This window comes from Astyanax mexicanus, chromosome 21 (genome assembly GCF_023375975.1).
Source record: "Astyanax mexicanus isolate ESR-SI-001 chromosome 21, AstMex3_surface, whole genome shotgun sequence".
Taxonomy (NCBI): Eukaryota; Metazoa; Chordata; class Actinopteri; order Characiformes; family Acestrorhamphidae; genus Astyanax; species Astyanax mexicanus.
Window position 1 is genome coordinate 34,937,022 of NC_064428.1, and position 16,536 is coordinate 34,953,557.

The following is a 16,536-nucleotide window of genomic DNA, read 5'->3' on the forward strand; positions in this document are numbered from 1 at the left end:
TGAATGAAAAAAACAATGAAATGAGACCTTTTTAAAGCTTTATGAGAAATTAACGTGGAATTAAAATTCAGTACATCTGGTGTTTAAGTGATGTTTTGTGTTCTGTGTTTGCAGGAAGATCTGCTGGCTCTGTAATCGGACCACGTCCTCCACAGATATCGAGGTAGTGAGAATGATTTGCAGTGTTTCTGCAGAGAATATGCAGGGCGTCACAGAAACATCCTTAAAAATGTACCTTACCGCACATTTCATTGTCTTAAACCGTTGTTCTGTGTTGTGTTTGTGTTCTGTAGGTGGCTCTACAAGTCTTAGATGCTGTGGTTTGTTATAACTGCCTGCCCTCCGACTCTCTGGCCATCTTCATAGTCACTCTCTGCAGGACAGTTAACGTTAAGGAGTTCTGCGAGTCCTGCTGGAAGGTGAGTGGAAACTGGAGATGCTAACAGCTAATTGAAAATGCTAACTGCTGGAGATGGAATCTGTGATTATAGTTCAGAAATAAAGCTCTGTTTTAATGCTCTGCACTCTTTAATAAAAATTAAGATGCCTAATTTTTTTTTGTTTTATTCCATTTTGGTTGAATAAGGAACCACTTTTTAAAAAATGGCCCTATAATAGAACCCTGTGGGACTGTATAGATATAAGTAACTACACTGTAAGACATTTTTACATCAGAAGCTGAATATAAATATGAATATGAATATGAATATAAAGCTGAATATGAAATATAAAATATATAATTCCTGCTTTAAATTGCTTTAAAATGAGATGCATTCATCAAATGAGATGAATTTACTTAGTCCAAAGTAGAATGGTTATTTTAGTAAGTACATCTATTGTAGTAAACTTTTTTTCTTATACAGCTCTGGAAAAAAAAATAAGATTCCACTTAAAAAAATGATGAGTTTCTTTGATTTTACCTATTTGAAAACCTCTGGAATATAATCAAGAGGAAGATGGATGATCACAAACCATCAAACCACCAAACTGAACTGCTTGAATTTTTGCACCAGGAGTAAAGCAGCATAAAGTTATCCAAAAGCAGTGTGTAAGACTGGTGGAGGAAAACATGATGCCAAGATGCATGAAAACTGTGATCAAAAACCAGGGTTATTCCACCAAATATTGATTTCTAATAATATTTTTATTTGGAATTTGGGAGAAATGTTCGTAGTTACTAGAATAAAACAACAATGTTCATTTTACTCAAACATAAACCTATAAATAGCAAAATCAGAGAAACTGATTCAGAAACTGAAGTGCTCTCTTCATTTTTTCCCCAGAGCTGTATATTATCTGGGCTTTTATTATGAAGCCCAAAATGGTGGATTAGCTGAACAGTTAACTGGGGATGCTAACAGCTAACTGGCAATGCTAACTGTTTTTCGTGCTGAATTAATGACTGATGTTGGATAACAGATAAGACAACACTGTGCTGGTTAGAATATTACGTTCTGGGGTTTGATATTATATGTGGATTATGGCTTTAGTTCACTCCATGGCTTTAGTTATTGACCTCAGAACATGGGATTGTAGCTAGCGGCTCAATGCTATCGAACAGCTAAACTCAGCAATAAAGATTGAAGTGTGTTAGCTTGAATGCTAACTGTTTTCTGAGATTAATTAATCGCCGATTTTTGATATCAGAATGATGTTACTCAGTTTTTTAGATGATCTATTTTTGGGTATTTTTTGTTTTTTATATTTGAATTCTGCTTTTGTTCCCCAATTCCATGATTCCATCCGTGTTTTTTGTATTGTGGAAATCATAGGGCCTTGTGATATTTATATGTTCATATACACTTGTGTTAAATGTAAATGTTAAAACCTGTTTCTGTGTTTGTAGCTGATGCGGAAGGTTCTGGGCACACACCTGGGCCACAGTGCCATCTATACCATGTGCAGAATCATGGAGGAAAGGTACGTACAGGAGTGTGATTAGATTAAGATTAGATTAAGGGCCCATATTGTACATTCCTGCATACTACACTGAGTGAATATCTGAGTTACTGTAGTATTTTTGTCTGTTTAAAATTTTTTTCTGTTCTCTGTTGGCCTCTAAATAAATGTTCGTGTTTGTTAGTACTCAAACCTTCACTTCTGACACCAACAATCACAGCACGGTCAAAATCCCAAGATATTAGCTTTTTCTACAAATTCTGTATTTTTTCACACTATAAGATGCAATTAATAAACATCTATTTTCTGGTCTATTTTCATACATGGATTATAAGGCGCATTTTAAGAGACACTATAAGGAACTTCTTAGTCAGCAGATCTCTCTGCTGGGTAGTGGTGAGGGGTTGCTAACTATTGTAATGAAAAAAGACTTTCCTTTAAAGTCAAACAATGTCTCGCCAATCTACACAGATTTCTCATCTGAAAACCGTTTCAGCTTCCGTTTATTAACATCGCGCTTAGATTCCCAAATTTCTCCAGCACCAAGGCTGGAGCATTAGCATTAGCAGCTAACCGCTAGTGTTTTCAGGTAAGCCAGGGTAATGCCTGAATGATCATATTGGATCCTATTAAAATGTATTAAAAAGGTCCATTTTATAATTAAATAAATTTTATTATAATTTGTTCTTATTTTCAGGGCCTATATGGAAGATGCGGCTCTGTTGAGAGGGGCGGTGTTTTTTGTAGGCATGGCGCTGTGGGGGGCTCACAGACTCCCCGCTCTCAAAAACACACCCACACTGGTGCTGCCCTCTTTCTACAAGGTGAGTAAATGTGTGTGTTTTGTGTATCATGTAACTATCTGCTTTTTCCATAGGGGTGTAAGAAAATATCGATATATCGAAGTATCACAATATTTTATTTTGCAATACTGTATCGACTAATTATTAGCTTGGACGTAAAGATTGGTGTCAGAAGTGGTTCATTTTGTGTTGTGAATAAACGGTGGCCACTAGATGGAAGTGTTGTACTCCAGCATTAGATCCCATTGTTCAGATGGATAATTGCAATATATTGTGTTGCTTACAGTATTGCAATATATTGTGACCTTTATAGTGATGCGTATCGTATCGATACACAGCCCTAATTTTCCCGTGGTTAACATGATGATAACCTGGTGGTTAACCTGATTCTGTTTCTAATGCTCTACCCAGGCTATGAACTGCGCTAACGAGGTGGTTTCCTATGAGATCGTCCTGTCAATCACCCGACTCATAAAGAAATACGGTAAAGAGCTTCAGGTGGTCACCTGGGACATCCTGCTGGCTATTATAGAGAGACTCCTGCAGCAGATACAGGTAATTTACGTATACAGAGACTTAGACCACTGAGGAGCATTACATACTGAAGTGCTCACCTGCTGTTTTTTCCTGTCTGTGTGTGTCTGTGTGTGTCTGTGTGTGTCTGTGTGTGTCTGTGTGTGTCTGTGTGTGTCTGTGTGTGTCTGTGTGTGTCTGTGTGTGTCTGTGTGTGTCTGTGTGTGTCTGTGTGTGTCTGTGTCTCTGTGTCTCTGTAGACTATAGGCAGTCCGGAGCTGAAGGCGATCGTGTTTGAGCTGTTGAGTACAGTGGAGGAGCTTTATGAGCAGAATGATTTTCATGGATCTTCTGAGAGGTTCTTCAGCCTGGTGGAGAAATGCTCGGATAAACGACCCGTCAGTAACTTTCATTTCAGTTTTCTGAATTCACTCACACTTTCTTATTCTAGCCATACTTTTATGTTAGAGCTGAAACTCTTTATGTGAAACTGATTGACTGGCTGAAGGGGCATTGCCTTGTTCACTGACGGACTGAGCAGTTCACTTGTTGATTCATTTACTGAACAATGCATTTACTTAGTGACTGATTAAATGATGGACTGACTGATTTACCTGATCAGTTTACTCATCAACTCACTGACTGACCAGATTACTCACTTACTGACAGATTCGCTAAATTAAGGGTTCATTGGCTGATTGATTCACACTGACCAGATTACTCACTGACTGACGGTTTACACACCTACTGACAGATTCCTTACTGACAGATTTCTCACTTACTGACAGATTCATGGACAGATTTACCTATGACTGATTTACTTACTGACATTCACTGACAGATTGACTATTTGTTTACTGACAGTAGGGTTGCAGCGGTAACCGGTTTCACGGTATACCGTGGTATTAAAATGCACGGTTATCATACCGTGTGTGTTTGCTTATTACCGGTAAAACGCAAGCCAGCGGAGAAAGTCACCCGCGCATGCGCAACTCTGCTCCGCTTCAGCTACTCAGCACACAGCGGTGAGAACGGCAGAAAGTGCTAGACTAGAGCTTCATTAACAATTATTATTGTTAATGAAAACGAACCAAATAACGAAAACTGAAAGTGAAACTTAACTAACCTATTTATAAGCGCTGTTTTCACTCCCGCAGTTCTACAGCGGGAGGTGTTGTGCTGATTCTGTCCGCGAAGCGGGAGTCGGATTCGGCACAACAGCGGCAGCGCGGCAGCACCTCGCGGTCCGCGGTGTTAGTTGTAAGCGCTCGCGCTAGCCGCAAAATACGACAGAAAACACTGAGAAACTGCAGAATTATGAATTGGACTAAAATGAGCACGAGGAGATAAAAGAGAACCTTTAACTGTGAGTAGCTCACATCAGAACACGCAAATCTCTCTCTCTCTCTGTCTCTCTCTCTCTGTGTCTCTCTCTCTCTCGCACGTGAACTTCTCCGCACTGTGTTTAGCTGTTCTTAAAAATCATTTTAATTAAATAATAGTTCTATGCTTCTGTGTTAGTGTTAATTAACATAATTCTGATCATATTTTGCTCATTCAAACAGCCTGAAAACAGATTTGTAATCTTGTAATCAACAAGATTGTAATCAATGTGGCCGTAAAGTCACAGCTAAAGGAGGAAATACATCAAACCTGTTCTCCCATCTTCGAAAACACCACCCCGCTGTGCAGTGGAAAGTATGTGTTCAGTTTATAATTTTAATCTGAACATAAATAAAACCTCTTTGTAGTCGTGCACAACCCATGCGGTAAGCACCCGCAAAAGCGCTGAGTTATCCGAAATTTGGGCACGCAGGTACAGGCGTGAAGTGCGTGCTACGATGGATTCACGTGTCCGTGTAAAGGTCCTAGGCGGACTGGATGTGAAAGACGCCATTCATTTACATGCGTTTATTTTCAAATTCTGACGTGCCTGTTTTTCATATGTTGAAGGTTTTAAGGTATGAAAGCCTTAAAATAGAAATCTCTATTGTGAGGATCATGTCAGAAATAAATCCCCTCTTTCTGCAGTATCTGGTTATATACCAACTTTTTTATATATATACACTCTTAATGCCCTTAAGAGTAGTGGAAAAACATGGTTTCCTTCACCTGATGGTGTAGTTTCTACAATAAATAGTTAATTGAACAAAAAACCTTTGTTGTAATTTCTTTAAGGGTCAGTTTAATAATATATGTAACAAACTGTGATACCGTGATAACCGTGATACCGCGGTATTTTCCGAGACGGTTATCATACCGTGAAAATCTCATACCGTTGCAACCCTAACTGACAGAATGACTGACTGACAGATTACTCACTAAATGAAAGATTCACTGACATTTACTTACTGACAGATTTACTTACTGACATTCACTTGCTGACAGATTCACTTGCTGACTGAATCACTGACTGACGATCACTGACTGGCAATTACTGACTGACAATCACTGACTGACGGATTTACTTACTGCTGGATTTACTTACTGACTGAATCACTGACTGACTGAATCACTGACTGACTGAATCACTGACTGACGGAATCACTGACTGACGGATTTACTTACTGACTGAATCACTGACTGACTGAATCACTGACTGACGGATTTACTTACTGCTGGATAGTGCTGGACGATAAAACGATATCGATAGTTATCGAGGAAACTATATATCGCGATAAGTCGGGGCGAGAAATTCGATAAACTAAATTTTCTATTTCCCGTTTAAGTAGCGTTGTGAAAAGGCGCAGCACGAGATCAGGCAGCACGCTGAACTGCTGCTCAGCCCAGTACAACCCCTCCCCTCCCCTCTCCACCATCCCCCTCCGCCCCACCCCCCGAGCCCCTCCACTCTGAACTCCTCACATAGCGGCTCCTTCTCTCCCATTTACTGGATAAACTTCATTTATACTATTCAGCGGCGCTACACTGGAAAACTCACCTTTTAAATATGAGGCATGCGTCTCCAAGATATTTAGAGAGGTGAGCTTGTTCAGATTTCTGAAGGCAGGTAAACGCTGCTCTGTTTGCTGCTAGTTAGATTAGCTTGTCTCCAGTTTAAAGTTAGCGATGTTTAGGTGTAAAAGGGATCTGTGCAATCTGTCATCATTAGCTAAGATGCTTTCACTGCTTTTTACATTCTAATAAACTAATGGGTAACGCACGTTAGCCGTGTTAATCCACGTTTCGTGTAAATTAAGGTTAACTTCAGCACGAGTGAGGGGTTAGTATATAAACACACAGAAAGGAAGCACTTTCCATCTTTTTTCCTAACTCTCACTGTTTCTGTTAGAAAACCCTGAGGGCAGCATTCTCCTCTGTCTTTGTGTTTTATAGTTTTTAACAGATAGAGAGTCTGTTATGCTGGATATTTTACTAAATACAGAAGATTATATAATCTGTCTAGCTGTATTTGAACTGAGCTAAACATTGCTGTTACTGAACTGGAGTTTTAAATACACTTAAGTAATGTAAGTCTAGTCTACTGAAAGCCAGTAATGTTAGTATAAATCTGTACTGCAGTAGAAGTGGATCATTTCAGAAACTTGACTTTATTCCTCCCACCTCCATTATAGGCCACTTTTTTTTTAAAATATTTAAATGTTAGCTTAATTTAAATGAAAAAAAAACTAAAGGCTCTTATTTAAAAAAAACATAAGCAGTAAATTATCTAAAATTACAACAAATAGAAAATAGAAAAACAGTAAAACATATGTAATACATACTTTTTATATGACCAAAATTAAACTAGACTGAAATCTGACTAAAACTAATAATATCCGATAGACTAAAATGTAACTAAAACTATTATACATTTTAGTGAAAAGACTAAGACTGTATCAAAATCACCTGTCAAAATGAACACTGTGATATACTCTTGTATTTTGCTTTATGTAGTTGCCTGCATTCAGGGAGGGGAATGATCTTTTGATTAAATATAATTTTATAAAAATAAATAAAGTGTTATTGCAATTTAAATTAAACAGACATATAATGTAAAGGGTCTTACATATTTTTTAGTTTATATATTTGTCCCCTTTTTAAAATTAATTTAAAAGCTGTACCCACCTGGCAAGATGTTAACATCCTAGTGTCTGTCCACAAGGCTCTGAGCCTGCTAGTGATTTTGTCCATAACTCCCTTATTCTGTCACTTCTGAGTAAAAATAGAAACCTTTAAGTGTAACAGAAAGTGATTTGATTTATATCGTGATACATATCGATATCGGCTGATATGAAAAACTATATCGTAATAAGATTTTTTTCCATATCGCCCAGCCCTACTGCTGGATTTACTGACTGACTGAATCACTGACTGACGGATTTACTTACTGCTGGATTTAATGACTGACTGAATCACTGACTGACTGAATCACTGACTGGCTAGTTCACAATTGACTGATTAGTTTACTCACTTACTGACAAGATTCACTGACTGACTGATTCCAGTTTACTGACTAGATAAAGTTAGTGCTGATTCTCTGGTGTATATATAATGTTGGTAGGATATTCTTTATTATTGATTGATTGATTGATTGATTGTGTGCGTGTGTTGTAGGACGCGTCAGTACTGACTCTGATCTCGTACCGGGCTCAGTCTATTCAGCCTGCTAAAGACGGCTGGATCCAGAGTCTGCATCGCCTCATGGAGAAGTTCTTCAGGTCAGACCCTCAGCTCTGATCATTACTCACTGAGAGACCTGCAGCTCCGTCAGTTAATAAATAAACTGCTGTGTCTTATTCTGCTGTTCCTCAGGAACGAGACGCGCAGCGTGATCAGAATTAAAGTTCTGCACATCCTGTCCTTCGTCCTCAGCACCAACAGACAGCTGTACGAGGTCAGGATCACACACAGACACGTATTTTACCATCCTGTCTTACTCCCGCTCATTACAAACATGTTATTTTCTCTCTCTCTCTGTCTCTCTGCTTTAGGAGGAGCTGATTGAGGTGGTGGTGATCCCTCAGTTGGGACAGATAGCGGAGGACAGGGATCTGTCCGTTCGTAAACAGGCCACTCAGCTGCTGGTGGATCTGGCTGAGGGCTGCAACACCAATCACTTCAACAGCCTGCTGGACATCATTGAGAAGGTGATGCACCAGCTGACACTATGTGAACTATTACCAGTTATTATAGAATATATTACAAATTTATTCTTGAAATATTACGACTTTATTCTTTAAAAAATTCAGACTTTATTCTTAAAATATCACAACTTTATTCTCTAAATATTACGACTTTATTCTTAAAAAATTCCGATTTTGTTCTTAAAATATTATGACTTTATTCTCTAAATATTACGACTTTATTCTTTATTCATTTTTGTTCTCTAATTATTACAAATGAATTCTCGAAATATTATGACACTATTCTTATTATGAATATACACTATATAGTATTACATCTCTATTCTTGCAATATTTAAATTTTATTCTCGTAATAGTACGACTTTGTTCTCTAAATACTACAAAAGTATTCTCGAAAAATTGCGGTTTTGCTCAAAATATTTTGACTTTATTTTCGAGATATTACAACTTTATTCTCAAAATATAATATCTTCATTCTCACAATTTCTTTGTTCTCAAAGTAGTGCGAATGTAAAACAAAAATTGCCCTTTATTCTATGTGTGAGGGATTTTTGTTTTATTTATTGTTCTCTCTCTTTTCCCCCCCCTCTGTCCTGTAGGTGGCGAGTCGTCCGTTGACTTGCTCTGTGGATGGAGAGAGAGATCTATCAGCTGAGTCTCCGATGGAGGACGTTAAAACTGCTATTCTAGGGCTGCTGGAGATACTGCAGGTACCACACACACACACACACACAATGAATCATGTAACTTAAAATTACTGTTAAACAAACCAGAATACTCTGTGAAGAAGCTTTTAGATGCTCTTATCTGGGGAGCTGTTAACTTTTAGCGGTTTCTGAGGATGGTAACTCTGATAAACTAATCCTGTACAACAGAGAAAACTCTTGCTTTTCATTTCCTAGGGCACTACTGATAAGTGCCAGTTCCATCATAACGTTTTTGATGTTCTTTGAGACTGCATTTGAGGATACTTTCAGGTATACTTACTTTCTTTACTCAAATAGGGCTATTATTCGCTGTATACCTGTAACTCTCTTCACTCTTCACTACTTTACAACTGATGCTCTCAAACACTTTATTAAGAGACAAGAAATTATTTCTAATTCAAGTAATTAACTCTTGATGAGTTCAGCACAGCTGTTAACTGAAAGCCCGAATTCCAGGAGACTCTACCTCATAAAACTGACTGAAAAAAAAATCCAGATGTGCAAAAAAAAAACTGTCCTCTAAGCAAGATGTGCTACTTTAAAGAATGTGAAATATAAAACATATATGGGTTTGTTTAACACTTTTTTTGTTTGCTATATAATTCCATATGTTTTTTTTTATCATACTTTGGATGAGTGTAGTATTAATCTACAAAACAGAACATTTTTAAATAATGATAAAATGATCTCTTTCTCTCTGTGTGTGTAGAGTAAGCTGTACAGTCTTCCAGCCAGTCACGCGAGTCGAGTGTACGAGTTACTGATCAGCCACGTCCAGCTGCACTACAAAAACAAGTACAGCTCCGCCCTTGCCAGCTCCATCCGCCTGCAGGTCAGTGGAACTGCGCTCAGGTTATATCCAGGCCTCAGCATTTATAGGGAAATCTTACAGCACTTCATGCTTCTTCCCTCTGCTACTGACAACTTTTATAGAGATGTGGATTTCATTTTCCAGCAGGACTTGGCACACTGCCCACACTGCTACCAAAAGTACCAGTTGGACTTACTAGCATATAATATTCTAATCTCTCTCTCTCTCTCTCTCTCTCTCTCTCTCAGGTGTTTGATTCCCTGTTATTGATGAGAGCTGATTCGCTGCATCGGTTGGGAGTGCCCAATAAAGACGGGGTTCTCAGATTCAGCCCCTACTGCTACTGTGATGTTGGGTAATTACCCAGATAAACCAACATTTTAGCATTTCCACCATTTAGTAATCGTATAGCAACCCTATAGCAACCATTTTCCAAGTTATTCTTGAATTTTTATATTATTTTTTAGTAAAATGAACACTGTTGTTTTATTCTATAAACTACAGACAACATTTCTCCCAAATTACACACAAAAATATTGTCATTAAGAACATTTATTTACAGAAAATGGGAAATGATCATAACAAAAAAAATATGCAGAGCTTTCAGACCTTAAATAATGCAAGTTCATATGAAACCACAATTTTTCATAGTTCATCATGTGATAACTATATGGTATATGTGTCTGTTAATCTGCAGCGGTACCGAGAAGAGGGAGGTGGAGAAAAAGCCAGCAGGTACTGTTTCTCCCACTGCCGGAAGCCCTGCCCCTGCAGCCCCGCCCACTTCCATCCGCACCGCCTACCTGCCCTACAGCCTCGCTTTCAACGTGCTGCTGCAGTGCCTGAAAATGGTTCAATATTACATATATAATAGTGACTGACTGTGATATAGATTACAATACAGGGATTACGATTCAATATTTCATGATTTATTGTGATACTACAAGTAGTTATTAATATTGTAATTTTTTTTTTTTCTTTTTTTTTCAAATCGTCAGCCATTTTTATAAAATCTAATTTAAAATATAAGTTCAGAACTGTGGGATTTTTAATGTTTAGTGGATGGACATTAATAAACATTGATATAAAATTTTTGAAAATCGTTACATTTATTAGAAGAAAAAGCATATGATACAAGGCTGGTATTTTCCTTACAGCATTGGAATGTATTGTGTGTGTTGTGTAGGAGACGGACTGGAAGGTTCTGAAGCTGGTTCTAGATAAGATGCCGTGGACTCTACAGTATAAAGTCCTGCTGCTCACGTCCCCCTGCAGCGTAGATCAGCTGTGCTCCACTCTCTGCTCTATGGTACAGATCACACACACACACACACACACTCACATACACAGTAACTGCTGTTAGAATGTTTACAGTGTCTACTATGTAGTACTGGGTGATTTTCATGATTAATTAGATTAATTCAAAATACAGTTTAATATATATACAGGTAAATCTAGTTTTGAATCATTCTTAGTCATCTATAGTTTCATTTTTAGTATGGGGAAAAGTAATCGATTATAATCTATTCCATCCATTTTTCATCATGAAGACAGATTAAGAAAAGTAGTAATTTTTTTTGCTCAGTACTTGGTCTAAAAATCCACTGCTATTAATCATTAATTTATTACTATTAATTATTCACTACTACTATAGTGAAAAGTCAAATTTGTCTGTGTGTGTGTGTCTGTGTGTCTTTCCGTCTGTCTTTCTGTCTGTGTGTGTGTGTGTAGGTAACGGATCGTCTGATATCTGAGCGGCTGAAGAGAACTCCTGATGGTTTTTCTCGGACGGATGTTCAGCTGGCTGTAGTTCCGGTTCTAACAGCCCTCACCTCCTACCACAGCTATCTAGAACAATCCAGACAGGTAAAACACACACACACACACAGATACAGATAGTTTTAGTGTCTAGTGCCCCTTTGTCTGTCCTTTCTCTTTTACTTGGTCTGTGTTTGTCTGTCTGTCTCTCTCTCTCTCTTTCTCTCTCTTTCACACTTGCTCTCTTTCTTTCTCTCTCTTCATCTGTCTTTTTTCTCTCTTTTACTTTGTCTTGTCTCTGTTTGTCTCTCCCTCTCTTCCTCTACCTGTGTCTTTCTTACTCTCTCTCTCTCTCTCTCTTAATTCAGTTGTCTTTTTTTTCCATTTTAAATAAGCTTTATTGGCATGAATTGCAATGAACAACTTTTGTACATTAACTCCTTGTTTCATTGCTTTAGCAAAAAGTAAAAAAAAATAAATAAATAAATAAATCTTAAAAGAAAATACATTAACGTCCCTTACATATAAAAGTAAATCATACAGATAAATAAAAACAATAGATAAATTAATAAGATATCAATAACTGTTATAAGTTAGCGGCTTACCAGGTTTTACGGTTTTCTACCTCTCGCCACCTCCAGCCCATGATCACTAATCCTGTATTTAGTGAGGATTTTCTATCCTGAACATGTTTGATGTTTAGATTCTCTGCCAGGGTGATGTGATGGTTTAATGATCTATAACATTTTATTTCTCTCTCTCTCTCTCTGTATCAGAGGGAGCTGGTTCAGTGTTTGGAGACGGGGTTGATCTATCGCTGTGCTAAGCAGTGTGTGGTGGCTCTCACTATGTGCACGGTGGAGATGCCCGACATCATGATCAAACTCCTCCCGGCGCTCATCGTTAAGCTCACGCACATCTCCGCCACCGTCACCATGGCCACGCCCATGCTGGAGTTCCTGTCCAGTGAGTGTCCAGCTTTCATCCCTTCTGTTAATCTTATTATTTCTGATTAGATTTGGTCTTAAACCATTGTGTTATATTTTACAATATTAAACACATTGAATTAGATTTATCCCTATCCTTAGGACTGTTGTACAGATTTAGTTAAAGATTAAACCATTATTTAACTATGCTAAGCTAATCTGTTTTTTTTTTATATTACGTTTGTATGATTTCAATTTAATGTTAATTAGTATTCATAGTATATTATATTGTTTTATTCAAAGGTTGTTTTATTATTTGTTATTCAGTATTAGTAGTAATCAAATGTATTTTTCTCTTTTCCTCTTTCAGCGCTGGTGCGTTTGCCCCACCTGTACGCTAACTTCGTAGCGGAGCAGTACGTCAGCGTGTTCGCCATCTCTCTGCCCTACACCAACCCCTCCAAGTGAGTCCCTCTAAAACACACCATTAACCGTTAGCCGCTAACTGTGCTATTTCCCTGTTCCCAAGTATTATCGACCTGTACTCTGCTGCTAACCCTGGCTAGCACTGCTGGAGCAGCATTAGCATTACCTTCTTACTGCGCTAAGCACTAGCTCTTTCGCTGTTCGAAGGTGAGTATTATCGGCCTGTAGCCTGCAGCTAACCCGCTAGCAGTTAGCTGCTAATGCTAATGCTCCAGCCTTAGTGCTGGAGAAATTTGGAAATCGTACTGATTTTGAGTGCTTACTGAAAGTAAATCGAATGATTTACTAAGCCAAATAAACAGTTTTCAGGAGAAAAATCTGTGTAGATTAACATCCAGTGCTCGTCTTTATTAAAAGACTTTTTAATGCAGTTTTAGTGACTTAGCTTAGCTTTACTTAACGTAGTTAGCTACATACCCCTCACCATACCCACCACCCAGCGGAGAGACCTGCTGAATTAAAAGTTCCTTATAGTGTCTCTTAAAATGCGCTTTATAGGCCGAAAAATACGGTAATGTCACCATTTCGAAACACTCGAACAACCACCTGAAATACTTTAGCAACCACCAAGCAGCTTCCTAGAAACCACTAAGCAACATCATGGCAACAGCCTGAAGTCATACCACAGAAGACACCTACTCAGCATCCATCATTCACTTAGAATACATAAGCAATAGCAGGGCAACCAAGTAGGATAACATAGCAACCAGTTGGAGCCACTTAATTTGTGTATCTACTCTGTTTCCTTCAAGAAATGCATATGATTTAGTTATTGTTGTTTTTTTTAACTGTATGTAATCATCCATTTCCTTGCTCTCTCTCTCTCTCTCAATCTCTCTCTCTCTCTTTTACCAGATTTAATCAGTATATAGTGTCTCTCGCCCATCATGTGATCGCCATGTGGTTCATCCGCTGCAGACTGCCCTTCAGGAAAGACTTTGTGCAGTACATCACCAAGGTGTGTGTGTTTCCTTTTATTGCTGATGATTATGGTTTACAGCCAATTAAAACCCAAAAATCAGTGTCACAGGAAATGAACTGGTACTTTTGGCAGTGTGCCAAGTCCTACTGGAAAATGAAATCCGCATCTCCATAAAAGTTGTCAGTAGCAGAGGTTCAGCATGAAGTGCTGTAAGATTTTGTGGAAAAACAAAACTGCACTGACTTTAGACTTGATAATAAAACACAGTGGATCAACACCAGCAGATGACAGACATGTCTCTACAAACCATCACTGATCATCAGTAAATTTTACATTTTATTTGTAAATCAAGGGATCAAGAGTCTGGAGGAAGAGTGGAGAGACACACAGTCCAAACTGCTCGAGGTCTAGTGTGAAGTTTCCACCAATCAGTGACTTTTATAGAGATGCAGATTTCATTTTTCAGCAGGACATGGCATACACAAGCCATAATCATCAACAATAAAATAGATCACTCTATATAATGAGTTTAACATTTTGAACTGAATTGCTGAAATTAAGTAGCTTTTTAATGATGATCTTGTGTACTGTTTCTTTAAGTATCTTGTTTATTCTCATGTTTACAGGGTCTTCGCTCCAATGCTTTGCTTCCGTTTGATGACTCTCATGAGCAGAGCAGCTTCAGAGCTCGCAGCACCAGTCTGAACGAGAGACCGAAGAGGTACACACACCAATATATACCTGTTATCTCTCTCACACACACACACACACACACACACACACACACACACACACAAAAAGACGTGTATTTCTTTATTCATGTTTTTATTTTCAGCCTCAACCTCATTGCATTATGTGCCATCCAGGACTTTCCAGCATGGTTTTGTAGATGATTCCAGTGGTGATGGTTAACTACACGACTCTTATGATGTGTTTAATGGCAGATCATTGGTTTAATTTCCTGTTTATCACTCGTATCATCTTCGTCTGACTGTGGGATGTGTTGTTTAATTCGTTTTGTTTTCTATTCTGAATATATATTTCACAGTCAGACTGCATACATTTGCATACATGCATACATCCTGGGTTGTCTGTTCTCACGTACGACAAAAACCATAATTTTCCAGTTCCTCCAAGAACTGACCAATAACAGACACTTCTCTACAGTTCATCATTTAATTGCTCCCAATTAAAAACTGTTGGAGAAACGAGGAAGATAAGGTTGTTGGAAGGAGTTACCATTGATGGTCAAACACTCTCATCCTGTGTCTCACATACTGCACTATTAAAACCTAAAATCCTTTAATTTCCCCCCAAAAATCTTATAATCCGGTTCGTCTTATGTATGAATTCTACCAGTCAGGTATTAAGGAGCAGTAAAGCTACTTAAAGTTGAAGTACAGAGTTATAAGGGTAAGTTTTTAGTTTCAAGTTTCTCCAGCACTAAGGCTAGGTGCAGCAGCATTAGCATTAGCTGCTAACTGCACTAAGTGCTAGCGCAGTGGTTAGTGACTAATGCTAATGCTGCTGCACCTAGCCTTAGTGCTGGAGAAACTTGAAACTAAAAACTCACCTTTAGATAAAATACTGGGAATCTAAGTGTACTGTAGATAAACGGAAGTTTTCAGAAGAGAAATATTTGTAGATTAACTTTCAGAACTCGTTTGACTTTAAAAAATATATATATATTTTTTAAGAATTACAGTTTTGTTTACTTAGGCTCTTCCCCTAGCTTCGCCATTAGAAGGGAAACATGGCGACGCCCTTGCTCACTTCGATGTAGCATCCTTACTAGTGTTTCTTAATGCACTTTATAATATGGTGTGACTTATAGTCCAAAAAATACAGTATTGATATTACGTTAACATTTTATTTTCGTTTGCAACAAATTATCGATATGTGACGTCAAATATAGGTATTTCTCCTGAAACTCAAAAACTCGTCCCCCGAAATTAGACTTGCTAAAGTTACTCCTTCATTACTCCACATGGTGGCACTATAATCCAATAAATAGGGTGAACTTCGAGAGAAGAATATAGATACCAACAAGCAATCTCTATCCAGTTTGTCCCAAAACGGAGAAATTCCACCAATTTACAACAGTTTAAGGAGTAAAGATGAGGTTGGTTGAAGATTTTCTCACAGATGGTGTACAAGTCAATTTTGTGGTTGTCACTTTTGCCAAATTGATCTAAGATTGATTATCGCTAACCAGTTTGTGCCCGAACTGACCAGTACCTGCCCAATGCCACCATTGATGGTTTGCTCTAAATGCCCACTTAAGTCCTTTAAGAAACGTACATGAGGTTGGTTGAAACCTCCAATGGCTGCCAGTCAAAGAAACAAGGCAACACAGACCAGGTTGGTTGGAGCAACCAATCAATGATCTCGTACCGATGCCCAGATACTCTTATCCTTGGTTGTTGCTTCTCACAATCTGAGATAAAACAAGGTGGTTTTATCTAACCGATTACTTCCTACCATCATAAAATTGCTCCCAAGGGTTGCCAATCAAAAACGTTACCATACTCGTAAAACCGTTTAAAGACTTTAGACGTGTTTACAGGGCTCCAGATGATTTTCAGTTTGGGATTTGTGACCGGAAGCTTTGGGACGGTTCTGGG

General features: G+C 38.2%; 1 protein-coding gene across 5 annotated transcripts in view; it reads left to right on the top strand.

The window, feature by feature from the left end:
* The window catches only part of tsc2 (TSC complex subunit 2), an 86,722-nt gene that overhangs the window by 6,007 nt on the left and 64,179 nt on the right, over window positions 1-16,536 (top strand). For all 5 annotated transcript variants that reach the window (XM_022674511.2, XM_022674510.2, XM_022674509.2 and 2 more), the window contains exons 7-25: window positions 115-163; window positions 294-419; window positions 1,847-1,920; window positions 2,597-2,723; window positions 3,114-3,257; window positions 3,476-3,613; window positions 7,773-7,876; window positions 7,971-8,052; window positions 8,150-8,305; window positions 8,902-9,012; window positions 9,719-9,841; window positions 10,069-10,175; window positions 10,518-10,671; window positions 11,007-11,129; window positions 11,552-11,686; window positions 12,355-12,544; window positions 12,875-12,968; window positions 13,846-13,948; window positions 14,539-14,633. In XM_022674511.2, coding sequence (XP_022530232.2) covers window positions 115-163; window positions 294-419; window positions 1,847-1,920; window positions 2,597-2,723; window positions 3,114-3,257; window positions 3,476-3,613; window positions 7,773-7,876; window positions 7,971-8,052; window positions 8,150-8,305; window positions 8,902-9,012; window positions 9,719-9,841; window positions 10,069-10,175; window positions 10,518-10,671; window positions 11,007-11,129; window positions 11,552-11,686; window positions 12,355-12,544; window positions 12,875-12,968; window positions 13,846-13,948; window positions 14,539-14,633 — 2,235 coding nt within the window. The remainder of the gene's footprint in view (window positions 1-114; window positions 164-293; window positions 420-1,846; window positions 1,921-2,596; window positions 2,724-3,113; window positions 3,258-3,475; window positions 3,614-7,772; window positions 7,877-7,970; window positions 8,053-8,149; window positions 8,306-8,901; window positions 9,013-9,718; window positions 9,842-10,068; window positions 10,176-10,517; window positions 10,672-11,006; window positions 11,130-11,551; window positions 11,687-12,354; window positions 12,545-12,874; window positions 12,969-13,845; window positions 13,949-14,538; window positions 14,634-16,536) is intronic.